Here is a 27,019-nt window from a genome sequence, read left to right on the forward strand (position 1 = left end):
TCACACAGAAGATTATTGATCACCCAGGTGTGTTTATTGATCACACAGAAGATTATTGATCACCCAGGTGAGCAGTGCAAGTATTTATCGATCACATAGGTATTTTAGTTGATCAGACAAGTGTTTATTGATCACACAGGTATTTATCGATCCCCCAGGTGTGTTTATTGATCCCCCAGCCGTTATTGATCACCCAGGTGTGTTCATTGATCACCCAGGTGTTCATTGATCACATAAATGTTTATTGATCACCCAGGTGAGCTGTACAGGTATTTATTGATCACACAGGTGTTTATTGATCTGCCAGCTGTTATTGATCACCCAGGTGTGTTTATCCATCACACAGGTGTTTTAATTGATCACACTGATGTTTATTGATTGCCCAGGTGTGTTCATTGATCACACAGATGTTCATTGATCACCCAAATGAGCAGTACAGGTATTTATTGATCACCCAGGTGTGTTCATTGATCACACAGATGTTCATTGATCACCCAAATGAGCAGTACAGGTATTTATTGATCACCCAGGTGCGTTTATCGATCCCCCAGCCGTTATTGATCACCCAGGTGTGTTCATTGATCACATAAATGTTTATTGATCACCCAGGTGAGCAGTACAGGTGTTCATTGATTGTCCAGGTGTTATTGATCACCCAACTGAGCTGTACAGGTATTTATTGATCACCCAGGTGGGTTTATTGATCGCCCAGGTGTGTTTATTGATCACACAGACGTTTATTGATCACCCAACTGAGCTGTACAGGTATTTATCAATCCCCCAGGTGTGTTTATCAATCACCCAGGTGTGTTTATCAATCACCCAGGTGTGTTTATTGATTACCCAGGTGTTTTAATTGATCACCCAGCTGAGCAGTACAGGTATTTATCGATCACCCAGGTGTGTTTATTGATCCCCCAGCCGTTATTGATCACCCAGGTGTTCATTGATCACATAAATGTTTATTGATCCCCCAGGTGAGCTGTACAGGTATTTATTGATCATGCAGGTGTTTATTGATCTGCCAGCTGTTATTGATCACCCAGGTGTGTTTATCCATCACACAGGTGTTTTAATTGATCACACTGATGTTTATTGATTGCCCAGGTGCGTTCATTGATCACACAGATGTTCATTGATCACCCAAATGAGCAGTACAGGTATTTATTGATCACCCAGGTGCGTTTATCGATCACACAGATGTCTAATGATCAGACAGGTGTTTATTGATCACCCAGGTGTTTATTGATCACCCAGGTGAGCAGTACAGGTATTTATCGATCCCCCAGCCATTATTGATCACCCAGGTGTTCATTGATCACATAAATGTTTATTGATCCCCCAGGTGAGCAGTACAGGTATTTATTGATCCCCCAGGTGTGTTGATCGATCCCCCAGCCGTTATTGATCACCCAGGTGTGTTTATTGATCACCCAGGTGTTCATTGATCACATAAATGTTTATTGATCCCCCAGGTGAGCAGTACAGGTATTTATTGATCATGCAGGTGTTTATTGATCTGCCAGCCGTTATTGATCACCCAGGTGTGTTTATCCATCACACAGGTGTTTTAATTGATCACACTGATGTTTATTGATCACCCAGGTGTGGTTATTGATCACACAGAAGATTATTGATCACCCAGGTGAGCAGTGCAAGTATTTATCGATCACATAGGTATTTTAGTTGATCAGACAGGTGTTTATTGATCACACAGGTATTTATCAATCCCCCAGCCGTTATTGATCACCCAGGTGTGTTCATTGATCACCCAGGTGTGTTTATCCATCACACAGGTGTTTATTGATCACACTGATGTTTATTGATCACACAGGTGTTTATTGATCACACAGAAGTTCATTGATCACCCAAATGAGCAGTACAGGTATTTATTGATCACCCAGGTGTGTTTATTGATCACCCAGGTGCGTTTATTGATCACCCAAGTGTTTTAATTGATCACATAAATGTTTATTGATCCCCCAGGTGAGCTGTACAGGTGTTTATTGATCACACAGCTGTGGTTATTGATCACACAGGTGACAGGTGAGCTGCTCAGGTGTGGTTATTGATCACCCAGCTGTTATTGATCACCCAGGGGAGTTATAGAGGTGTTTATTGATCACACAGGTGTGTTCATTGATCACCCAGCTGTTATTGATCACCCAGGTGTGGTTATTGATCACCCAGCTGTTATTGATCACCCAGGTGAGCTATAGAGGTGTTTATTGATCACCCAGGTGTGTTTATTGATCACACAGAAGATTATTGATCACCCAGGTGAGCAGTGCAAGTATTTATCGATCACATAGGTATTTTAGTTGATCAGACAGGTGTTTATTGATCACCCAGGTGTGTTTATTGATCACACAGGTATTTATTGATCACTCAGCTGTTATTGATCACCCAGGTGTTTATCAATCACTCAGGTGTTTATTGATCACCCAGCTGTTATTGATCACCCAGGTGAGCTGTACAGGTGTTTATTGATCGCCCAGGTGTGTTTATTGATCACCCAGGTGTGTTTATTGATCTGCCAGCTGTTATTGATCACCCAGGTGTGTTTATCCATCACACAGGTGTTTTAATTGATCACACAGATGTTTATTGATCACACAGATGTTTATTGATCACCCAGGTGAGCTGTACAGGTGCTTATTGATCACCCAGGTGTGGTTATTGATCACACAGATGTTTATTGATCACCCAGGTCTTTATCGATCACATAAATATTTATTGATCACCCAGGTATTTATTGATGACACAGGTGAGCCATACAGATATTTATTGATCGCCCAGGTGTGTTTATTGATCACACAGGTGTGTTTATTGATCACACAGATGTTTATTGATCACACTGATGTTTATTGATCACCCAGGTGTGTTTATTGATCACACAGATGTTCATTGATCACACAGACGTTTATTGATTGCCCAGCTGAGCTGTACAGGTATTTATTGATCACCCAGGTGTTTATTGATCACCCAGCTGTTGTTGATCCCCCAGGTGTTGATTGATCTCCCAGGTGAGCTGCTCAGGTGTGTTCATTGATCACCCAGCTGTTATTGATCACCCAGGTGAGCTGTACCGGTGTTCATTGATTGCCCAGGTGTTATTGATCACCCAACTGAGCTGTACAGGTATTTATTGATCACCCAGGTGTGTTTATTGATCACACTGATGTTTATTGATCACACAGACGTTTATTGATCACCCAGCTGAGCAGTACAGGTATTTATTGATCACACAGGTGTGTTTATTGATCACCCAGCTGTTATTGATCACCCAGGTGAGCTGTACTGGTGCTTCTTGATCACCCAGGTGTGGTTATTGATGACACAGATGTTTATTGATCACCCAGCTGTTATCGATCACATAAATATTTATTGATCACCCAGGTATTTATTGATGACACAGGTGAGCCATACAGGTATTTATTGATCGCCCAGGTGTGTTTATTGATCACCCAGGTGTGTTTATTGATCACCCAGATGTTTATTGATCACCCAGGTGTGTTTATTGATCACACTGATGTTTATTGATCACACTGATGTTTATTGATCACCCAGGTGTGTTTATTGATCACCCAGGTGTTTATTGATCACACAGACGTTGATTGATCACCCAGCTGAGCAGTACAGGTATTTATTGATCACCCAGGTGTTTATTGATCACCCAGGTGTTTATTGATCACCCAGCTGTTGTTGATCCCCCAGGTGTTGATTGATCTCCCAGGTGAGCTGTACAGGTGTGTTCATTGATCACCCAGCTGTGTTTATTGATCACACAGGTGACAGGTGAGCTGCTCAGGTGTGGTTATTGATCACCCAGGTGTTATTGATCACCCAGGTGAGCTGTACAGGTGCTTATTGATCACCCAGGTGTGTTTATTGATCACACAGAAGATTATTGATCACCCAGGTGAGCAGTGCAAGTATTTATCGATCACAAAGGTATTTTAGTTGATCAGACAGGTGTTTATTGATCACACAGGTGTTTATTGATCACACAGAAGTTCATTGATCACCCAGCTGAGCAGTACAGGTATTTATCAATCCCCCAGGTGTGTTTATTGATTACCCAGGTGTTTTAATTGATCCCCCAGGTGAGCAGTACAGGTGTTTATCGATCCCCCAGGTGTGTTTATCGATCCCCCAGCTGTTATTGATCACCCAGGTGTGTTCATTGATCACACAGATGTTCATTGATCACCCAAATGAGCAGTACAGGTATTTATTGATCACCCAGGTGTGTTTATTGATCACCCAGGTGTTCATTGATCACATAAACGTTTATTGATCCCCCAGGTGAGCAGTACAGGTGTTTATCGATCCCCCAGGTGTGTTTATCGATCCCCCAGCCGTTATTGATCCCGTTATTGATCACTGCCCCCCGAACAGATCCTCGTTGTAAACCACCTGAGCTCTCTTGTCCCGGTGCGAGCCCTTGGCGCTGTTCTTCACCGCTGGGGGGGCACGGGGGGGGGACCCCAAAACATCACCCAGGGACCCCCCCAAAATCCCCCCCCAGGGACCCCAAAATCCCCCCCCAGGGACCCCAAAACATCACACAGGGACCCCAAAACATCACACAGGGACCCCAAAACATCACACAGGGACCCCCCCAAAATCCCCCCCCAGGGACCCCAAAATCCCCCCCAGGGACCCCAAAACATCACACAGGGACCCCCAAAAATCCCCCCCAGGGACCCCAAAATCCCCCCCAGGGACCCCAAAATCCCCCCCCAGGGACCCCAAAATCCCCCCCAGGGACCCCAAAATCCCCCCCAGGGACCCCCCCCAAAATCCCCCCCAGGGACCCCAAAACATCACACAGGGACCCCCCCAAAATCCCCCCCCAGGGACCCCAAAATCCCCCCCAGGGACCCCAAAACATCACACAGGGACCCCCCCAAAATCCCCCCCAGGGACCCCAAAACATCACACAGGGACCCCCCCAAAATCCCCCCCAGGGACCCCCAAATCATCACACAGGGACCCCAAAACATCACACAGGGACCCCCCCAAAATCCCCCCCAGGGACCCCAAAACATCACACAGGGACCCCCCCAAAATCCCCCCCAGGGACCCCAAAACATCACACAGGGACCCCCCCAAAATCCCCCCCAGGGACCCCAAAATCCCCCCCAGGGACCCCAAAATACCACACAGGGACCCCCAAATCACACAGGGACCCCCCCAAAATCCCCCCCAGGGACCCCAAAACATCACACAGGGACCCCCCCAAAATCCCCCCCAGGGACCCCAAATCATCACACAGGGACCCCCCAAAATCCCCCCCCAGGGACCCCAAAAATCCCCCCCAGGGACCCCAAAACATCACACAGGGACCTCAAAACATCACACAGGGACCCCCCCAAAATCCCCCCCCAGGGACCCCAAAACATCACACAGGGACCCCTCCAAAATCCCCCCCAGGGACCCCAAAACATCACACAGGGACCCCCCCAAAATCCCCCCCAGGGACCCCAAAATCCCCCAGGGACCCCCAAATCACACAGGGACCCCCAAAAATCCCCCAAATCACACAGGGACCCCAAAATCCCCCCCAGGGACCCCAAAATCCCCCCCAGGGACCCCAAAATACCCCAGGGACCCCCAAATCACACAGGGACCCCAAAATCACACAGGGACCCCCCCAAAATCCCCCCCAGGGACCCCAAAATACCCCCCAGGGACCCCCAAATCACACAGGGACCCCCAGGGAACCCCCAAGGACACCAAAAATCCCCCCAGGGACCCCCCAGAACCCATCAGGAACCCACAAAATCCCCTCCAGACTCACCCAGGGACCCCTAGAGTCCCCCCCAAAATCCCCCCAGGACCCCCAGAGCCCCCCAGAGTCCCCCCAGACTCACCCAGTGACCCCCAGAATTTTCTCTAGGTGCCCCCAGACTCACCCAGGGACACCCAGACCCCCCCCAGACTCTCTCAGGGACCCCCCCAGACTCACCCAGGACCCCCAAACTCCCCCCAGACTCACCCAGGACCTCCAGACTCATCCAGGACCCCTCCCCAGACTCATCCAGGACCCCAGACTCACCCAAACTCCCCCCCAGACCCCCCCCAGTTCCCCCCAGACTCACCCAGTGACCCCCAGACCCCCCCCAGACCCCTCCCCAGACTCACCCAGGACCCCCAGACTCACCCAGGACCCCCAGAATCCCCCAGAATCTCCCCCAGACCCCCCAAACTCCCCCCCAGACCCCTCCCCAGACTCACCCAGTTCCCCCCAGACTCACCGAGGGACCCCCAAACTCCCCCCAGACCCCCCCAGAGCCCCCCAGACTCACCCAGTGACCCCCAGACCCCCCCAGACCCCTCGCCAGACTCATCCAGGACCCCTCCCCAGACTCATCCAGGACCCCAGACTCACCCAAACTCCCCCCCAGACCCCCCCCAGACCCCTCCCCAGACTCACCCAGTGACCCCCAGACCCCCCCAGATCCCCCAGGACCCCCAGACTCACCCAAACTCCCCCCCAGACCCCCCCCCAGACCCCCCAGACCCCTCCCCAGACTCACCCAGGACCCCCAGTCCCCCCCAGACTGCCCCCCCAATCCCCCCAGAGCCCCCCAGGCACCCCCAGTCCCCCCCAGACCCCCCCCAGCCCCCTCCCCAGAATCACCCAGGACCCCAGACTCACCCAAACTCCCCCCCAGATCCCCCCAAACTCCCCCCAGAGCCCCCCAGACCCCTCCCCAGACCCCAGACTCACCCAAACTCCCCCCCAGACCCCCCCAGACTCACCGAGTGACCCCCAGAGCCCCCCAGGGACCCCCAGAATGTTCTCTAGGTGCCCCCAGACTCATCCAGGGACCCCCAGAGTCCCCCCAGACTCTCTCAGGGACCCCCCCAGACTCACCGAGGGACCCCCAAACTCCCCCCAGAGCCCCCCAGACGCCCCCAGACCCCTCCCCAGACTCACCCAGTGACCCCCAGACTCACCGAGGGACCCCCAAACTCCCCCCAGACCCCCCCAGGACCCCCAAACTCCCCCCCAGTCCCCCCCAGCCCCCTCCCCAGACTCACCGAGGGACCCCCAGACCCCCCCAGTGCCCCCCAGACCCCCCCAGTGCCCCCCAGACTCACCCAGTGACTCCCAGTCCCCCCCAGCCCCCTCCCCAGACCCCCCCAGCCCCCTCCCCAGACTCACCCAGGACCCCCAGACCCCCCCAGCCCCCTCCCCAGACTCACCCAGGGACCCCCAGACCCCCCCAGACCCCCCCCAGCCCCCTCCCCAGACTCACCCAGGACCCCCAGACCCCCCCAGTCCCCCCCAGACTCACCCAGGGACCCCCAGAGCGATTTCCCGGTGGCCGCCTCCAGCAGCGGCTGCTTGCGGGCGATGCTGACCCTGAGCTGCACGTCCTGCACCACGGCCCCGTTCAGCTGGGGAAAAAGGGGGGGCAGAGCCCAGATCTGAGCCCAAACACACCCCAAAATCCACCCAAAATCCGCCCCAAATCTGCCCAAAAATCACCCCAAATCCGCACCAAAAATCCAGCTGAAATCCCCAAAAAATCCCCCAAAAAATCCACCCCAAACCCCAGAAAAATCCACTCGAAATTCCCAAAAATCCATCCCAAAAATCCACCCCAAACCCCCCAAAAATCCAGCCCAAACCCCCCAAAAATTCACCTAAATCCCCCCAAAAATCCACCCCAAAAATCCCCAAAATCCATCCCAAAAATCCACCTCAAATCCCCTAAAAATCCACCCCAAACCCCCCAAAAATCCACTCTAAATCCCCAAAAATCCCCCCCAAAAATCCACCCCAAAACCCCACGAAAATCCACCCCAAATTGCCCCAAAGTACACCCCAAAAATCCACCCAAAATCCCTACAAAATCCACCCCAAATCTGCCCCAAAATCCACCCCAAATCTGCCCCAAAATCCCCCCAAAAATTCCCTCAAAATCCACCTCAAAAATTTCCTCCAAATCCCCCCAAAACTCTACCCCAAAATCCACCCTAAATCTCCAAAATCCACCCCAAAAATCCACCCCAAATCCCCCTAAATCCACCCCAAAAAATCCACCCCAAATCAGCCCCAATCCCCAAAATCCACCCCAAAAATCCACCCCAAATCCCCCTAAATCCACCCCAAAAATCCACCCCAAATCCCTCCAAAAATTCCCTCAAAATCTCCTCAAAACCCACCCCAAATCCCCCAAAACTCCACCCCAAAATCCACCCTAAATCTCCAAAATCCACCCCAAAAATCCACCCCAAATCCCCCTAAATCCACCCCAAAAATCCACCCCAAATCAGCCCCAATCCCCAAAATCCACCCCAAAAATCCACCCCAAAAATCCACTCTAAATCCCCAAAATCCACCCCAAATCCTCCTGATTCCACCTCAAAAATCCACCCGGAATTCACCCCAAAATCCACCCCAAATCCGCACCAAAAATCCAGCTGAAATCCCCAAAAAATCCCCCCAAAAATCCACCCCAAACCCCAGAAAAATCCACTCGAAATTCCCAAAAATCCATCCCAAAAATCCACCCCAAATCCCCACAAAAATTCCCTCAAAATCCCCCCAAAAAATCCACCCCAAACCCCAGAAAAATCCACTCGAAATTCCCAAAAATCCATCCCAAATACCCCCAAAAATCCCCTCAAACCCCCCCAAAAATTCACCTAAATCCCCCCAAAAATCCACCCCAAACCCCCCAAAAATTCACCTAAATCCCCCCAAAAATCCACCCCAAAAATCCCCAAAATACATCCCAAAAATCCACCTCAAATCCCCTAAAAATCCACCCCAAACCCGCCAAAAATCCACTCTAAATCCCCAAAAATACCCCCCAAAATCCACCCCAAATCTGCCCAAAAATCACCCCAAAATCCACTCTAAATTCACCCCAAAATCCACCCCAAATCTGACCCCAATCTCCCCCCAAATCCGCACCAAAAATCCAGCTGAAATCCCCAAAAAATTCCCCCAAAAAATCCACCCCAAACCCCAGAAAAATCCACTCGAAATTCCCAAAAATCCATCCCAAAAATCCACCCCAAATCCCCACAAAAATTCCCTCAAAATCCCCCAAAAAATCCACCCCAAATCCCCGAAATCCAGCCCAAACCCCAGAAAAATCCACTCAAAATTCCCAAAAATCCATCCCAAATCCCCCAAAAATCCCCTCAAAATCCCCCCAAAAATCCCCTCAAAATCCCCCCAAAATCCAGCCCAAACCCCCCCAAAAATTCACCTAAATCCCCCCAAAAATCCACCCCAAATTGCCCCAAAATACATCCCAAAAATCCACCTCAAATCCCCCAAAACTCCACACCAAACCCCCCAAAATCCACCCTAAAAATCCCCAAAATCCATCCTAAATCTGCCCGAAAATACATCCCCAAACCCTCAAAAATCCACTCTAAATCACCCTAAATCCACCCCAAAAATCCACCCCAAATCCCTCCAAAATCCACCCCAAATTCACCCCGAAATCCCCCCCAAATCCCCAAAAATACACCTCAAAATCCACCCCAAAAATCCACTCTAAATCCCCAAAATCCACCCCAAATCCTCCTGATTCCACCTCAAAAATCCACCCGGAATTCACCCCAAAATCCACCCCAAATCTGACCCCAATCTCCCCCCAAATCCGCACCAAAAATCCAGCTGAAATCCCCAAAAAATCCCCCAAAAAATCCACCCCAAACCCCAGAAAAATCCACCCTAAATTCCCAAAAATCCATCCCAAAAATCCACCCCAAATCCCCACAAAAATCCAGCCCAAACCCCAGAAAAATCCACTCGAAATTCCCAAAAATCCATCCCAAATACCCCCAAAAATCCCCTCAAAATCCCCCCAAAAATCCACCCCAAACCCCCCAAAAATCCACCCCAAACCCCCCAAAAATCCAGCCCAAACCCCCCAAAAATTCACCTAAATCCCCCCAAAAATCCACCCCAAAAATCCCCAAAATACATCCCAAAAATCCACCTCAAATCCCCTAAAAATCCACCCCAAACCCCCCAAAAATCCACTCTAAATCCCCAAAAATACCCCCCAAAAATCCACCCCAAAACCCCACGAAAATCCACCCCAAATTGCCCCAAAGTACACCCCAAAAATCCACCCTAAATCCCTACAAAATCCACCACAAACTGCACAAAAATCCACCCCAAATCTGCCCAAAAATCACCCCAAAATCCACTCTAAATTCACCCCAAAATCCACCCCAAATCTGCCCAAAAATCACCCCAAAATCCACTCTAAATTCACCCCAAAATCCACCCCAAATCTGACCCCAATCTCCCCCCAAATCCGCACCAAAAATCCAGCTGAAATCCCCAAAAAATCCCCCAAAAAATCCACCCCAAACCCCAGAAAAATCCGCTCGAAATTCCCAAAAATCCATCCCAAAAATCCACCCCAAATCCCCACAAAAATTCCCTCAAAATCCCCCCAAAAATCCACCCCAAATCCCCGAAATCCAGCCCAAACCCCAGAAAAATCCACTCGAAATTCCCAAAAATCCATCCCAAATACCCCCAAAAATCCCCTCAAAATCCCCCCAAAAATCCACCCCAAACCCCCCAAAAATCCATCCCAAACCCCCCAAAAATTCACCTAAATCCCCCCAAAAATCCACCCCAAAAATCCCCAAAATACATCCCAAAAATCCACCTCAAATCCCCTAAAACTCCACACCAAACCCGCCCCAAAATCCACCCCAAATCCCCAAAAATACCCCCCAAAAATCCACCCCAAAACCCCACGAAAATCCACCCCAAATTGCCCCAAAGTACACCCCAAAAATCCACCCTAAATCCCTACAAAATCCACCACAAACTCCACAAAAATCCACCCCAAATCTGCCCAAAAATCCCCCCAAAATCCACTCTAAATTCACCCCAAAATCCACCCCAAATCTGACCCCAATCTCCCCCCAAATCCAGCTGAAATCCCCAAAAAATCCCCCAAAAAATCCACCCTGAACCCCAGAAAAATCCACTCTAAATTCCCAAAAATCCATCCCAAAAATCCACCCCAAATCCCCACAAAAATTCCCTCAAAATCCCCCAAAAAATCCACCCCAAACCCCCCAAAAATCCACTCTAAATCCCCAAAAATACCCCCCAAAAATCCACCCCAAAACCCCACGAAAATCCACCCCAAATTGCCCCAAAGTACACCCCAAAAATCCACCCTAAATCCCTACAAAATCCACCACAAACTCCACAAAAATCCACCCCAAACCTGCCCAAAAATCACCCCAAAATCCACTCTAAATTCACCCCAAAATCCACCCCGAATCTGACCCCAATCTCCCCCCAAATCCGCACCAAAAATCCAGCTGAAATCCCCAAAAAATCCCCCAAAAAATCCACCCCAAACCCCAGAAAAATCCACTCGAAATTCCCAAAAATCCATCCCAAATCCCCCCAAAAATCCCCTCAAAATCCCCCCAAAAATCCACCCCAAACCCCAGAAAAATCCACTCGAAATTCCCAAAAATCCATCCCAAAAATACACCCCAAATCCCCACAAAATTCCCTCAAAATCCCCCAAAAAATCCACCCCAAACCCCCCAAAAATCCAGCCCAACCCCCCAAAAATTCACCTAAATCCCCCCAAAAATCCACCCCAAAAATCCCCAAAATACACCCCAAAAATCCACCTCAAATCCCCTAAAAATCCACCCCAAACCCCCCAAAAATCCACTCTAAATCCCCAAAAATACCCCCCAAAAATCCACCCCAAAACCCCACGAAAATCCACCCCAAATTGCCCCAAAGTACACCCCAAAAATCCACCCTAAATCCCTACAAAATCCACCACAAACTCCACAAAAATCCACCCCAAATCTGCCCAAAAATCACCCCAAAATCCACTCTAAATTCACCCCAAAATCCACCCCGAATCTGCCCAAAAATCACCCCAAAATCCACTCTAAATTCACCCCAAAATCCACCCCGAATCCCCAAAAATCACCCCAAAATCCACTCTAAATTCACCCCAAATCTGCCCAAAAATCACCCCAAAAATCACCCCAAAATACACCCAAAATCCACCCCGAATCTGCCCAAAAATCACCCCAAAATCCACTCTAAATTCACCCCAAAATCCACCCCAAATCTGACCCCAATCTCCCCCCAAATCCGCACCAAAAATCCAGCTGAAATCCCCAAAAAATCCCCCAAAAAATCCACCCCAAACCCCAGAAAAATCCACTCGAAATTCCCAAAAATCCATCCCAAAAATACACCCCAAATCCCCACAAAAATTCCCTCAAAATCCCCCAAAAATCCACCCCAAACCCCAGAAAAATCCACTCTAAATTCCCAAAAATCCATCCCAAATACCCCCAAAAATCCCCTCAAAATCCCCCCAAAAATCCACCCCAAACCCCTCAAAAATCCAGCCCAAACCCCCCAAAAATTCACCTAAATCCCCCCAAAAATCCACCCCAAAAATCCCCAAAATACATCCCAAAAATCCACCTCAAATCCCCTAAAACTCCACCCCAAACCCCCCAAAAATCCACTCTAAATTCCCAAAAATACCCCCCAAAAATCCACCCCAAAACCCCACGAAAATCCACCCCAAATTGCCCCAAAGTACACCCCAAAAATCCACCTTAAATCCCTACAAAATCCACCACAAACTCCACAAAAATCCACCCCAAATCCGCCCCAAAATCCCCCCAAAAATTCCCTCAAAATCCCCTCAAAAATTTCCTCCAAATCCCCCCAAAACTCCACCCCAAAATCCACCCTAAATCTCCAAAATCCACCCCAAAAATCCACCCCAAATCCCCCTAAATCCACCCCAAAAATCCACCCCAAATCCCCCTAAATCCACCCCAAAAATCCACCCTAAATCTCCAAAATCCACCCCAAAAATCCACCCCAAATCCCCCTAAATCCACCCCAAAAAATCCACCCCAAATCCCTCTAAATCCACCCCAAAAATCCACCCTAAATCTCCAAAATCCACCCCAAAATCCACCCCAAATCAGCCCCAATCCTCAAAATCCACCCCAAAAATCCACCCCAAATCCCTCTAAATCCACCCCAAAAAATCCACCCTAAATCTCCAAAATCCACCCCAAAAATCCACCCCAAATCCCTCCAAAAATTCCCTCAAAATCTCCTCAAAACCCACCCCAAACCCCCCAAAATCCACCCCAAATCCGCCCCAAAATCCACCCCAAATCCCCCCAAAAATTCCCTCAAATCCCCCCAAAAATTCCCTCAAAATCCCCTCAAAAATTTCCTCCAAATCCCCCCAAAAATCCACCCCAAAAATCCACCCTAAATCTCCAAAATCCACCCCAAAAATCCACCCCAAATCCCCCTAAATCCACCCCAAATCCCCCAAAACTCCACCCCAAACCCCCCAAAACTCCACCCTAAACCCCCCAAAATCCACCCCAAATCCGCCCCAAAATCCCCCCAAATCCCCCCAAAAATTCCCTCAAAATCCCCTCAAAAATTTCCTCCAAATCCCCCCAAAAATCCACCCCAAATCAGCCCCAATCCCCAAAATCCACCCCAAAAATCCACCCCAAATCCCCCTAAATCCACCCCAAAAAATCCACCCCAAATCAGCCCCAATCCCCAAAATCCGCCCCAAAAATCCGCCCCAAAATCCCTCCAAAAATTCCCTCAAAATCTCCTCAAAATCCACCCCAAACCCCCCAAAACTCCACCCCAAATCCCCCAAATCCCCCAAAATCCCCCCCAAAATCCACCCCAAATCCGCCCCAAATCCCTCCAAAAATTCCCTCAAAATCTCCTCAAAACCCACCCCAAACCCCCCAAAACTCCACCCCAAAATCCACCCCAAAAATCCACCCTAAATCTCCAAAATCCACCCCAAAAATCCACCCTAAATCCCCAAAATCCACCCCAAAAATCCACCCCAAATCCCCCTAAATCCACCCCAAAAAATCCACCCCAAATCAGCCCCAATCCCCAAAATCCCCCCCAAAATCCCCCCAAAATCCCCCCCAAAATCCCCCCAAATCCCCCCAATCCCCCCTTGTCCCCACCTCAGCCATGGCCTGGTCGGCCGACTCCATCTTCTCAAAGGTGACAAAGGCGCAGCTGGGGGGGGACACGGAGGGGGTGGGGCCACGGCGGGACACGCCCACACCGGGCCGGCCACGCCCACACACATGAAAGCCACGCCCACACCTGGGACGGCCACGCCCACAATAATTGTCCCTGCCCACTCCAGCCACACCCACCATGGCCACCTCACCTGTGACCACACCCACTTTTAACTCCACCCACAGGATCTGACCACGCCCACATTTGGGCCCCACCCCCTTGCAGGGCGTGTCTATGAACACATGATGACATCACCCCATGACCCCGCCCCCTTTGGCCCCACCCACTTTCTGGGTGTGTCCATAGAGAGGTGATGATGTCATTGATAACCCCGCCCCCTTTAAGCCCCACCCACTTTCTGGGCGTGTCCATGGAGAGATTGATGATGTAACCCATAGCCCCGCCTCCTTTGGCCCCACCCACTTTCTGGGCGTGTCCATGGAGAGGTCAATGATGTCACCCCACTTTAGCCCCGCCCCCTTTAGCCCCACCCACTTTCTGGGCGTGTCCATGGAGAGATCAATGACATCACCCCCATAACCCCGCCCCCGTTTTAAGCCCCACCCACTTTTGGGGCGTGTCCATGGAGAGATCAATGATGTCACCCCACTTTAGCCCCGCCCCCTTTTAGCCCCACCCACTTTCTGGGCGTGTCCATGGAAAGGTGATTATGTCATTGATAACCCCGCCCCCTTTTAAGCCCCACCCACTTTCCGGGTGTGTCCATGGAGAGATCAATGACATCACCCCATAACCCCGCCCCCTTTTAAGCCCCACCCACTTCCTGGGTGTGCCCATGGAGAGGTCGATGATGTCACCCCACTTTAGCCCCGCCCCCTTTTAAGCCCCACCCACTTTCTGGGCGTATCCATGGAGAGATCAATGACATCACCCCATAACCCCGCCCCCTTTTAAGCCCCACCCACTTGCGGGGCATGTCCATGGTAAGGTGATGATGTCATTGATAACCCCGCCCCCTTTAAGCCCCACCCACTTTCGGGGCGTGTCCATGGAGAGGTGATGATGTCATTGATAACCCCGCCCCCTTTAGGCCCCACCCACTTTCGGGGCGTGTCCATGGAGAGATCAATGATGTCACCCCACTTTAGCCCCGCCCCCTTTAGCCCCACCCACTTTCTGGGTGTTTCCATAGAGAGGTGATGATGTCATTGATAACCCCGCCCCCTTTAAGCCCCACCCACTTTCTGGGCATATCCATGGAGAGATCAATGACATCACCCCATAACCCCGCCCCCTTTTAAGCCCCACCCACTTTCGGGGCGTGTCCATGGAGAGGTCGATGATGGCGCCGAAGGGGCCGAAGGCTCCGCGCAGCAGCTCCGGGCTCAGCTCGGCCCCGTGCACGTACAGAGTGTTCCCCTTACGGGGGGGACGGCGCTCCGGGAACGAGTCTGATCCTGGGGGGGACAGGGACACCGAAATGGGGACAGGGACCCCGAAATGGGGACAGGGTCAGGGACCCCAAAATGGGGACAGGGACGCCAAAACGGGACAGACATGGGGACATGGACAGGGTGTTCCCTTTACGGGGGGGACGGCGCTCCGGGAACGAGTCCGACCCTGAAATGGGGACAGGGACACCGAAATTGGGACAGGGACCCCAAAATGGGGACAGGGACAGGGGCAGGGACCCCAAAATGGGGACAGGGACCCCAAAATTGGGACAGGGACCCCAAAACGGGGACAGGGACCCCAAAATGGGGACAGGGACAGGGTCAGGGACCCCAAAATGGTGACAGGGACCCTGAAACGGGGACAGGGACCCCAAAATGGGGACAGGGACAGGGACCCCAAAATGGGGACAAAGACCCCAGAATGGGGACAGAGACCCCGAAATGGGGACAGGGACCCCGAAATGGGGTCAGGGACCCTGAAATGGGGACAGGGATCCCAAAATTGGGACAGGGACACTGAAATGGGGACACGGACCCCAAAATGGGGACAGGAACACCGAAATTGGGACAGGGACCCCAAAATGGGGACAGGGACAGGGACCCCAAAATTGGGACAGGGACCCCAAAATGGGGACAGGGACCCTGAAATGGGGACAGGGATCCCAAAATGGAGTCAGGGACCCCAAAATGGGGACAGGGACCCCAAAACGGGACAGACATGGGGACATGGACAGGGTGTTCCCCTTACGGGGGGGACGGCGCTCCGGGAACGAGTCCGACCCTGAAATGGGGACAGGGACCCCGAAATGGGGACAGGGACAGGGACCCCAAAATGGGGACAGGGACACTGAAATGGGGACAAGGACAGGGGCAGGGACCCCAAAACGGGGACAGGGACAGGGACAGGGACCCCAAAATGGGGACAGGGACCCCAAAATGGAGTCAGAGACACCGACATGGGGACAGGGACAGGAACAGAGACCCCAAAATGGCGACAGGGACCCCAAAATGGGGACAGGGATCCCAAAATGGGGACAGGGACACTGAAATGGGGACAGGGACACTGAAATGAGGACAGGGACAGGGACCCCAAAATTGGGACAGGGACCCCAAAACGGGGACAGGGACCCTGAAATGGGGACAGGGACACCGAAATGGGGACAGGGATCCCAAAATGGGGACAGGGACACTGAAATGGGGACAGGGACCCCAAAATGGGGACAGGGACCCCAAAATGGGGACAGGGACACCAAAATGGAGTCAGGGACCCCAAAATGGGGACAGGGACACCAAAATGGGGACAGGGACCCTGAAATGGGGACAGGGACACCAAAATGGGGACAGGGACCCTGAAATGGGGACAGGGACACCAAAATGGGGACAGGGACACCGAAATTGGGACAGGGATCCCAAAATGGGGACAGGGACCCCGAAATGGGGACAGGGACAGGGGCAAGGACCCCTAAATCGGGACAGGAACAGGGTCAGGGACCCCAAAACGGGGACAGGGACCCCGAAATGGGGACAGGGACCCTGAAATGGGGACAGGGACAGGAACAGGCACCCCAAAATGGGGACAGGGACAGGGACCCCAAAATGGGGACAGGGACAGGGACCCCAAAATGGGGACAGGGACAGGCACCCCAAAATGGGGACAGGGGCACTGAAATGGGGACAGGGACCCCAAAATGGGGACAGGGACAGGGACCCCAAAATGGAGTGAGGGACCCCGAAATGGGGACAGGGACACCAAAATGGGGACAGAGACACTGAAATGGGGACAAGGACCCCAAAATGGGGACAGGGACAGGGGCAGGGACCCCAAAATGGGGACAGGGACAGACCCTGGCACAGCGACCAGACCCCATAACATTCTGGGGCCCCCCAGGACATTTTAGGACCCCCCCCCCGGGTGCATTTCCCCCCCCTCACTGCAGAAAGCCCCCCCAGGATATTTTTTAACCCCCCCAGGATATTTTTTAAGCCCCCCCAGGATATTTTTTAACCCCCCCAGGATATTTTTTAACCCCCCCAGGATATTTTTTACCCCCCCAGGATATTTTTTAAGCCCCCCAGGATATTTTTTACCCCCCCCAGGATATTTTTTAACCCCCCCAGGATATTTTTTACCCCCCCCAGGATATTTTTTACCCCCCCCAGGATATTTTTTTACCCCCCCCAGGATATTTTTAACTCCCCCAGGATATTTTTTACCCCCCCCAGGATATTTTTTACCCCCCCCAGGATATTTTTTAAGCCCCCCAGGATATTTTTTACCCCCCCCAATGATATTTTTTACCCCCCCCAATGATATTTTTTACCCCCCCCAGGATATTTTTTAACCCCCCCAGGATATTTTTTACCCCCCCCAATGATATTTTAACCCCCCCCAGGATATTTTTTACCCCCCCAGGATATTTTTAACCCCCCCAGGATATTTTTTAAGCCCCCCCAGGATATTTTTTACCCCCCCCAGGATATTTTTTACCCCCCCCAATGACATTTTACCCCCCCCCCGGGTGCATTTCCCCCCCCTCACTGCGGAAAGCCCCCCCAGGATATTTTTTACCCCCCCCAGGATATTTTTTACCCCCCCTAGGATATTTTTTACCCCCCCCAGGATATTTTTTACCCCCCCCAGGATATTTTTTAACCCCCCAGGATATTTTTTACCCCCCCCAATGATATTTTAACCCCCCCCCAGGGTGCATTTCCCCCCCTCACTGCGGAAGGCGCCGTCGCGCTCGCGCCGCTCCTCGGGGGTCTCGGGCTCGGGGTCCCAGTCCAGGCGCCGCTCCCCCCGCTCGGGGGGCTCCCCCCGCGCCCCCGGCTCGGGCTCCCGCAGCCGCTCGCTGGCGCTGACGAAGCTGGGGGGGAAAAGGGGGGGGTCGGGGGGGGTCAGGGGACCCCAGACCCATGGGGGGGGGACCCCAAAATACCCGGGGGGGGTCCCCAAAATACCCCCAGACCCATGGGGAGGGGCATGGGGGGGTCCTCAAAATACCCGGGGGGGACCCCAGACCCATAGAGGGGGCACGGGGGGGTCAGGGGAGGGGTCTGGGGGGGGTCACAGGGACCCCAAAATACCCGGGGGGGAAAAGGGGGGGGTCAGGGGGGGACCCCAAAATCTACATGGGGGACCCCAAAACACACGGGGAGGGACCCCAGACCCACGGGGGGGGTCCCCAAAACCCACAGGAGGGGGCACTGGGGGGTCAGGGGGGGGCCCCAAAATCCACATGGGGGTCCCCAAAACACAAGGGGGGGGGTCAGGGGGACCCCAAAATACCCGGGGGGGACCCCAGACCCATGGGGGGGATCCCAAAACCCACAGAGGGGGGCACGGGGGGGGTCCCCAAAACGCGTGGGGGGGGCACAGGGGGGTCAGGGGGGACCCCAAAATACCCAGGAGGGACCCCAGACCCATGGAGGGAACCCCAAAACCCCCAGGAGGGACCCCAAAATACCCGGGGGGGGGGGCACAGGGGGGTCAGGGAGACCCTAAAATACCCGGGAGGGGTCGGAGGGGGTCAGGGGGGGTCGGGGGGGGGTCAGAGGGGTCCCCAAAATACCCGAGAGGGACCCCAGACCCACGGGGGGGGTCCCCAAAATCCACAGAGGGGGCAAAGAGGGGGTCAGGGGGACCCCAAAGTCCACATGGGGGTCCCCAAAATACCCGGGGGGGGGCACAGGGGGGACCCCAAAATACCCGGGGGGAAAAAGGGGGGGGTCAGGGGGGGACCCCAAAATTCACAGGAGGGACCCCAAAACACACGGGGGGGGTCAGGGGGGGTCAGGGGGGGTCAGGGGGGACCCCAAAATACCCGGGAGGGTCCCCAAAAACCAGAGAGGGGGGCACGGGGGGATCAGAGGAAGGGTCTGGGGGTCCCCAAAACCCTCGGGAGGGACCCCAGACCCATGGAGGGAACCCCAAAACCCACGGGGGGGGTCAGGGGGTCCCCAAAAACCACAGGGGGTGGTCATGGGAGTCCCCAAAATACCCGGGGAGGGACCCCAGACCCATGGAGGGAACCCCAAAACCCCCAGGAGGGACCCCAAAATCCCGGGGGGGGGGGGCACAGGGGGGTCAGGGAGACCCTAAAATACCGGGGAGGGGGTACAGGGGGGTCAGGGGGGGTCAGGGGGGTCCCCAAAATACCCGAGAGGGACCCCAGACCCACGGGAGGGGTCCCCAAAATCCACAGAGGGGGCAAAGGGGGAATCAGAGGGACCCCAAAGTCCACATGGGGGTCCCCAAAATACCCGGGGGGGGCACGGGGGGACCCCAAAATACCCGGGGGGGACCCCAGACCCATAGAGGGGGCACGGGGGGGTCAGGGGAGGGGTCTGGGGGGGGTCACAGGGACCCCAAAATACCCGGGGGGGAAAAGGGGGGGGTCCGAGGGACCCCAAAATCCACATGGGGGACCCCAAAACACACGGGGAGGGACCCCAGACCCATGGGGGGGGGTCCCCAAAACCCACAGGAGGGGGCACTGGGGGGTCAGGGGGGGCCCCAAAATCCACATGGGGGTCCCCAAAACACAAGGTGGGGGGGTCAGGGGGACCCCAAAATACCCGGGGGGGACCCCAGACCCATGGAAGGAACCCCAAAACCCCCAGGAGGGACCCCAAAATACCCGGGGGGGGGGGCATGTGGGGGGGTCAGGGGGTCCCCAAAACCCACAGGAGGGGGCACAGGGGGGTCAGGGGGGGGTCCCAAAATACGCGGGGGGGGGTCAGGGGGACCCCAAAATACCCGGGGGGAAAAAGGGGGGGTCACGGGGACCCCAAAATTCCCGGGGGGAAAAAGGGGGGGGGTCAGGGGGGGACCCCAAAATTCACAGGAGGGACCCCAAAACACACGGGGGGGGTCAGGGGGGGTCAGGGGAGGTCAGAGGGGTCCCCAAAATACCCGGGGGGGGCACGGGGGGTCCCCAAAATACCCGGGGGGGGGTTAGAGGGACCCCAAAATACCCGGGGGGGGGCACGGGGGGGTCAGAGGGGGTCCCCAAAACCCGCCGGGGGGGGCACGGGGGGGGTCCCCAAAACGCGTGGGGGGGGCACAGGGGGGTCAGGGGGGACCCCAAAATACCCGGGAGGGTCCCCAAAAACCAGAGAGGGGGGCACGGGGGGGTCAGAGGAAGGGTCTGGGGGTCCCCAAAACCCTCGGGAGGGACCCCAGACCCATGGGGGGAGTACGGGGGGGGGCACAGGGGGTCCCCAAAACCCGCGGGGGGGGGTCAGGGAGTCCCCAAAACCTACGGGAGAGGACCCCAGACCCATGGGGGGGACCCCAAAACCCACAGAGGGGGTCAGGGGGGTCCCCAAACCCTCAGAGAAGACCCCAGACCCACGGTGGGGGGGGGGCTGGGTCACCTCTCATAGAGCGATTTCCTCTGGGGGCGGCGGGACTGTGGAGAGGAAAGGGTTAATTGGGGAGGGGGTCACAGCCTTGGGGCACCCCAGAGACCCCTCCCCAATTTTTTGGTACCTCCTGGGAGTCGTCGTCGGCCGAGACGCTGCGCTGGAAGGGCTGGAAGGTGGGGGTGGGGCCCTTCTCGGGGTCCTGGGGGGGAATAAAGGGTGAGGGGGGGTCTGGGGGGGATTTGGGGGAGTCCTGGGAGGGTCCTGGGGGGAATTTGGGGGGTCTGGGGGGGGGTCTGAGGGGATTTGGGGGGGCCCTGAGGGGATTTGGGGGGTCTGAGGGGGTCTGGGGGGGGGAAAAACGGGGTGAGGGGGGGTCCTGAGGGGGTCTGGGGAATTCCTGGGGGATCTAGGGGGGGAATTTGGGGAGTCCTGAGGGGGTCTGGGGGATATGGGTGGGTCTGGGGAGGGTCTGGGGGGGGGGTCTGAGGGGGATTTGGGGGAGTCCTGGGAGGGTCCTGGGGGGAATTTGGGGGGTCTGGGGGGGCCCTGAGGGGATTTGGGGGGGCCCTGAGGGGATTTGGGGCCCTTCTCGGGGTCCTGGGGGGGGGGAAAACGGGGTGAGGGGGGGTCTGGGGGGTCTGGGGGGGATTTGGGGGAGTCCTGGGAGGGTCCTCAGGGGATTTGGGGGGGCCCTGAGGGGATTTGGGGCCCTTCTCGGGGTCCTGGGGGGGGGGAAACGGGGTGAGGGGGGGTCTGGGGGGATTTGGGGGGGTCTGGGGGGGGGTCTTGGGGGTCGTGGGGGGGCCCTGAGGGGATTTGGGGCCCTTCTCGGGGTCCTGGGGGGGGGGGAAAACGGGGTGAGGGGGGGTCTGGGGGGTCTGGGGGGGGATTTGGGGGAGTCCTGGGAGGGTCCTGGGGGGAATTTGGGGGGTCTGGGGGGGGGTCTGAGGGGATTTGGGGGGGCCCTGAGGGGATTTGGGGCCCTTCTCGGGGTCCTGGGGGGGGAGAAAGGGTGAGGGGGGTCCTGAGGGGATTTGGGGGAGTCTGGGGGGGGGTCTGAGGGGATTTGGGGGGGCCCTGAGGGGATTTGGGGCCCTTCTCGGGGTCCTGGGTGGGGAGAAAGGGTGAGGGGGGGTCCTGAGGGGGTCTGGGGGGGTCTGGGGGAGGGTCCTGGGGGGAATTTGGGGGGTCTGGGGGGGATCTGAGGGGATTTGGGGGGGCCCTGAGGGGATTTGGGGCCCTTCTCGGGGTCCTGGGTGGGGAGAAAGGGTGAGGGGGGGTCCTGAGGGGGTCTGGGGAATTCCTGGGGGATCTAGGGGGGGAATTTGGGGAGTCCTGAGGGGGTCTGGGGGATATGGGTGGGTCTGGGGAGGGTCTGGGGGGGGGTCTGAGGGGGATTTGGGGGATTCCTAGGGGGTCTGGGGGTGATTTGGGGGGGATATGGGGGGGTCCTGAGGGGATTTGGGGGAGTTCTGGGGGGATTTGGGGGGTCTGAGGGGGTCTGGGGGGGGTCCCGAGGGGGAAATAGGGGTGAGGGGGGGTCCTGACGGGGTATGGGGGATTTGGGGGGGTCTTGGGGGGGTCTGGGGAGATTAGGGGCCCTTTTTGGGGTCCTGGGGGGGCAAATAAAGGGGTGAGGGGGAGTCCCCATGGGGGACTGGGGGGTCCTGGGGGGGTCCTGGGGGGGGATTTGGGGGGGATTTGGGGGGGATTTGGGGGGGGTCTGGGGGATTCCTGGGGGGATCTCAGGGGTCTCCCCACCCCCAGAGGCATTTGGGGGGGGGGATCCTGGGGGTCCCCCCAGTGGGATTTGGGTTGGATCCTGGGGGTCTCCCCACCCCCAGAGTGATCTGGGGTCCATCCCGGGGGTCTGGGGTCGATCCCGGGGGTCTGGGATCCACCCGCGGGGGTCTGGGGTCCATCCCGGGGGTCTGGGGTGTATCCTGGGGGTCTGGGGTCGATCCCGGGGGTCTGGGGTCGATCCCGAGGGTCTGGGGTCCATCCTGGGGGTCTGGGGTCCATCCCGAGGGTCTGGGGTCCATCCCGAGGGTCTGGGGTCGATCCTGGGGGTCTCCCCACCCCCAGAGCGATCTGGGGTCCATCCCGGGGGTCTGGGGTCGATCCCGGGGGTCTGGGGTCGATCCCGAGGGTCTGGGGTCCATCCTGGGGGTCTGGGGTCCATCCCGGGGGTCTGGGGTCCATCCCGAGGGTCTGGGGTCCATCCCGGGGGTCTGGGGTCCATCCCGGGGGTCTGGGGTCCATCCCGAGGGTCTGGGATCCACCCGCGGGGGTCTGGGGTCCATCCCGGGGGTCTGGGGTCCATCCCGGGGGTCTGGGGTCCATCCTGGGGGTCTGGGGTCCATCCTGGGGGTCTGGGGTCCATCCCGGGGGTCTGGGGTCCATCCTGGGGGTCTGGGGTCCATCCCGGGGGTCTGGGGTCCATCCTGGGGGTCGGGGGTCCATCCCGGGGGTCTGGGGTCGATCCCGGGGGTCTGGGGTCCATCCCGGGGGTCTGGGGTCCATCCTGGGGGTCTGGGGTCCATCCCGGGGGTCTGGGGTCCATCCCGAGGGTCTGGGGTCCATCCTGGGGGTCTCTCCCCACCGTGGGGGTCTGGGGTCGATCCCGGGGGTCTGGGGTCCATCCTGGGGGTCTGGGGTTGATCCCGGGGGTCTGGGGTCCATCCCGGGGGTCTGGGGTCGATCCCGGGGGTCTGGGGTCCATCCCGGGGGTCTCCCCACCCCCAGACTGATCTGGGGTCCATCCCGGGGGTCTCTCCTCATCCCGGGGGTCTCTCCCCACCGCGGGGGTCTCACCTTGAGCTTCCCCTCGAGGGTCCGGGACCGTTTGAACCCCGAGTTTTTGTTCTCGGCCTTGATGGCGCTGATGGCGCCGGACTTGACCAGCAGCTTGGCCTGCTCGGTGGCCGTGGCCGTGTCCACGGGGGGCTGGTCCGACATGGCTGGGGGGGGGTCACGGGGGGGTTGGGGAGGGTGCGGACCCCTCCCCAATTCCCCCCTCCCTCCTCATTTTCCCCCCTCCCAGCACTCACAGCGTTTGATGCCGCCCTGGGCGCTGCTCCCGGACGAGCTTTGCTGCTTCTTCAGCGCCACCAGCGCCTTTCTCTGAGGGGAAAAAAAAATAGAAATGAGGAGAGGCTGGACCCCCCCCCTCAAAAATCCCCCCCCCCAAAATGCCGCCCGCACCTTCTTCCGCAGCTTGGCGAAACGCTTCTGCAGCGCCTCCTCCTCGTCGGTGAGCGCCGGCGGCAGGGTCAGCATGGCGGGGACACCGAGGGGACACCAGGAGGGGACAATGGGGGACACAGAGCGCGCCCCGAGCTCCCGCGGTTTCCGTGGCAACCACCCCGGAAGCGCGCCGGAAGTGAGCGTCGCCTTCCCAGAGCGCACCGCGCGCGCCGCGCTGCCTTCCCATTGGCTGGCTGAGGGCGCGCCGCGCGCTGATTGGTCGGTGTGAGAAGGGGCGGGGCTTCCAGGCAGGGAGAGCTTCCGGTTGGGCTCCGGTACTTCCGGTGGCGGAGGGAGCACTTCCGGCGGCGGAGCGGGGATGGAGCTGGAGCGGCTCGGTGAGGCCGGGGGGCGGCGGGGGGCGGCGGGGAGGGCGCGGCGGGGCCGCTCCGGGGTGCGGGACGGTTCCGGTGACCGCTCCGGTGCTCCCGCAGCCATGCCGCCCCGCGGGCCGCGGGAGCTGCCGCTGGCGCTGCTGGAGCTGGGCTGCGCGGGGCGCTTCGAGCTCCTGACGGGACCGCCGGGGGCGGCCGAGGCGCCCGAGCCGCGCTGCACCGTGAGTGTAAACCGGAAAAACCAAAAATACCCGAAATGTCCCGAAATGAACCCGAAATAAACCCGAAATAAATCCGGAATGAACCGGAAATGTCCCGGAATAAACCCGAAATAAACCCGGAATAAATCCGAAATAAACCTGAAATAAACCCGAAATGTCCCGAAATGAACCCGAAATAAACCCGAAATAAAACCCAAATAAATTGGGAATAAACCCGGAATAAACCCGAAATAAACCCGAAATAAACCCGAAATAAAACCCAAATAAATCGGGAATAAACCCGGAATAAACCCGAAATAAACCGGGAATAAACCCGTAATAAATCCGAAATAAACCTGAAATAAACCCGAAGTGTCCCGAAATAAACCGGGAATAAACCCGGAATAAACCCGAAATAAACCCGAAATGAACCCGAAATAAACCCGAAATAAAACCCAAATAAATTGGGAATAAACCCGGAATAAACCCGAAATAAACCCGAAATAAACCGGGAATAAACCCGAAATGAACCCGAAATAAACCCGAAATAAAACCCAAATAAATCGGGAATAAACCCGGAATAAACCCGAAATAAACCCGAAATAAACCGGGAATAAACCCGAAATAAACCGGGAATAAACCCGGAATAAACCCGAAATAAACCTGAAATAAACCCGAAGTGTCCCGAAATAAACCGGGAATAAACCCGAAATAAATCTGAAATAAACTCGAAACGTCCCCAAAAAAATCTAAAATGTCCCAAAATAAACCCAAAGTGTCCCGAAGTAAACCCGAAATAAACCCAAAGTGTCCCCGAAAAAAGCCAAATATCCCCAAAATCCTCCTCAAAAACACCAAAATGTCCCAAATATCCCCAAAAACCTTAAAATATCCCGAACTGAACCCAAAATGTCTCAAAAACCTCCAAAATATCCCAAAAAAATCGCAGAAATGTCCCAAAATAAACAGAAAATGTCCCAAAAACCCCTAAAATAGCCCCCAAAAACCACAAAATATCCTGAAAGAACCCAAAATGTCCCAAAATAAGCCGAAAATGAACTCAAAATATCCCAAAAATACTCCTAAACATCCCGAAATAAACCCAAAACGTCCCCAAAAAACCCCGAAATGTCCCAAAAAACCCTCAAAATGTCCTAAAATATACCCAAAAATTCTAAAATAAGATCAAGATACCCGAAAATAAACCCAAAATATCCCAAAACGCCCGAAATGTCCCAAAATAAACTCAGAATATCCCGAAACAACCCAAAAACCCACGCTAAAAACCACGAAATATCCTAAAAACCCCAAAATAATCCCCATAAAAACCTAAAATGTCCTAAAAAACCCCAAAACGACCCCAAAATCTCCTGCCAAAAAACCGAAATGTCCCGAAAACCCCCAAAAGCCACCCTAAGAAACCCAAAATATCCCAAAATAAACCGAACACGTCACCAAAAACCCCAAAATTTCCCTAAAAGCCGAAAAATATCCCAAAAAAACCCCAAAGCATCCCCCCAAAAAAACCCAAATCCGCCCTAAAACCACCAAAATGTCCCAAAATGAACCCAAAATGTCCAAAAAACTCCATTAAATATCCCCAAAAAAACCCTAAATCGACCCCCCCTCCCCATTTTTGTATCCCCCTCCCCATTTTTGGGATCCCCCTCCCCATTTTTGGGGTCTCTCCCCCTCATTTTTGTATCCCCCTCCCCATTTTTGGGGTCTCTCCCTCTCATTTTTGTATCCCCCTCCCCATTTTTGGGATCCCCCTCCCCATTTTTGGGGTCTCTCCGCCTCATTTTTGTATCCCCCTCCCCATTTTTGGGATCCCCCTCCCCATTTTTGGGGTCTCTCCCTCTCATTTTTGTATCCCCCTCCCCATTTTTGGGATCCCCCTCCCCATTTTTGGGGTCTCTCCCCCTCATTTTTGTATCCCCCTCCCCATTTTTGGGGTCTCTCCCCCTCATTTTTGTTTCCCCCTCCCCAATTTGGGGTCTGCAGCTCCCGCAGGGTCTCCCCCCCTTCGCCCCCCCCCCTCGTGGCCGAGCTGGAGCAGCGAATCCTGGGGACCCCCGAGGGGCTCCCCATCCACGGGCACGAGAGGGCCAGGAGGTACCGAAATGGGGAGGGGGCTGGGACCCCAAAATGGGGAGGGGGCTGGAAATGGGGAGGGGGATCCCCCAAAAATGGGGAGGGGGCTGGAAATGGGGAGGGAAAACCTGAAAATGGAGGGAGTGGCCTAAAAAATAGAGGGGAGGGGGGAAACCCAAAAAATGGGGAGGGGGCTGGGAATGGGGAGAGGGCTGGGACCCCAAAAATGGGGAGGGGGCTGGGAATGGGGAGGGAAACCTG

At 55.3% G+C, this 27,019-nt stretch overlaps 2 protein-coding genes and 1 long non-coding RNA gene across 5 annotated transcripts; 2 read left to right on the top strand and 1 right to left on the bottom strand.

Moving 5' to 3' along the window:
* Positions 1-66: 66 nt before the first annotated feature.
* On the top strand, positions 67-4,434 carry LOC117009853. 3 transcript variants are annotated; one of them, XR_004420539.1, is made up of 4 exons: positions 67-256; positions 326-511; positions 1,161-1,307; positions 4,178-4,434. It is a non-coding gene; the product is annotated as an uncharacterized LOC117009853 (long non-coding RNA). The 3 variants fall into 3 exon arrangements; XR_004420541.1 differs by lacking the exons at positions 326-511; positions 1,161-1,307 and adding an exon at positions 978-1,107 and having other exon boundaries at positions 74-256; XR_004420540.1 differs by lacking the exons at positions 326-511; positions 1,161-1,307 and adding an exon at positions 940-1,107 and having other exon boundaries at positions 187-218.
* NELFE (negative elongation factor complex member E) lies at positions 4,373-24,286 on the bottom strand. Its single transcript, XM_033084196.1, has 10 exons — positions 24,088-24,286; positions 23,934-24,006; positions 23,698-23,843; positions 21,008-21,082; positions 20,893-20,927; positions 18,238-18,380; positions 15,372-15,516; positions 14,038-14,092; positions 7,311-7,413; positions 4,373-4,466 (listed from the first exon to the last, which is right to left on the bottom strand). Exons 1-10 carry the CDS (start codon positions 24,160-24,162, stop codon positions 4,384-4,386), a joined length of 933 nt encoding a protein of 310 aa, XP_032940087.1. The 5' UTR covers positions 24,163-24,286; the 3' UTR covers positions 4,373-4,383.
* A 163-nt stretch (positions 24,287-24,449) lies between these two features.
* Positions 24,450-26,910, top strand: LOC117009782 (small nuclear ribonucleoprotein-associated protein B-like). The gene is made up of 4 exons (XM_033084114.1): positions 24,450-24,467; positions 24,564-24,685; positions 26,669-26,779; positions 26,899-26,910. Exons 2-4 carry the CDS (start codon positions 24,566-24,568, stop codon positions 26,908-26,910), a joined length of 243 nt encoding a protein of 80 aa, XP_032940005.1. The 5' UTR covers positions 24,450-24,467; positions 24,564-24,565.
* Positions 26,911-27,019: the final 109 nt, after the last annotated feature.

Source organism: Catharus ustulatus, chromosome 36, assembly GCF_009819885.2.
Source record: "Catharus ustulatus isolate bCatUst1 chromosome 36, bCatUst1.pri.v2, whole genome shotgun sequence".
NCBI lineage: Eukaryota > Metazoa > Chordata > Aves > Passeriformes > Turdidae > Catharus > Catharus ustulatus.

Bases quoted from the DNA above. Each gene is read 5' to 3' on its own strand.
- NELFE (XM_033084196.1), bottom strand. From the start codon at position 24,162: ATGCTGACCCTGCCGCCGGCGCTCACCGACGAGGAGGAGGCGCTGCAG. The intron at 20,928-21,007 runs GTACCAAAAAAT...TCCTCTCCACAG, and splicing joins CCGACGACGACTCCCAGGAG to TCCCGCCGCCCCCAGAGGAA. The intron at 15,517-18,237 runs GTGAGGGGGGGA...TGTCCCCCCCAG, and splicing joins GCGCGACGGCGCCTTCCGCA to GATCAGACTCGTTCCCGGAG.
- LOC117009782 (XM_033084114.1), top strand. From the start codon at position 24,566: ATGCCGCCCCGCGGGCCGCGGGAGCTGCCGCTGGCGCTGCTGGAGCTG. The intron at 24,686-26,668 runs GTGAGTGTAAAC...TGGGGTCTGCAG, and splicing joins CGCCCGAGCCGCGCTGCACC to CTCCCGCAGGGTCTCCCCCC.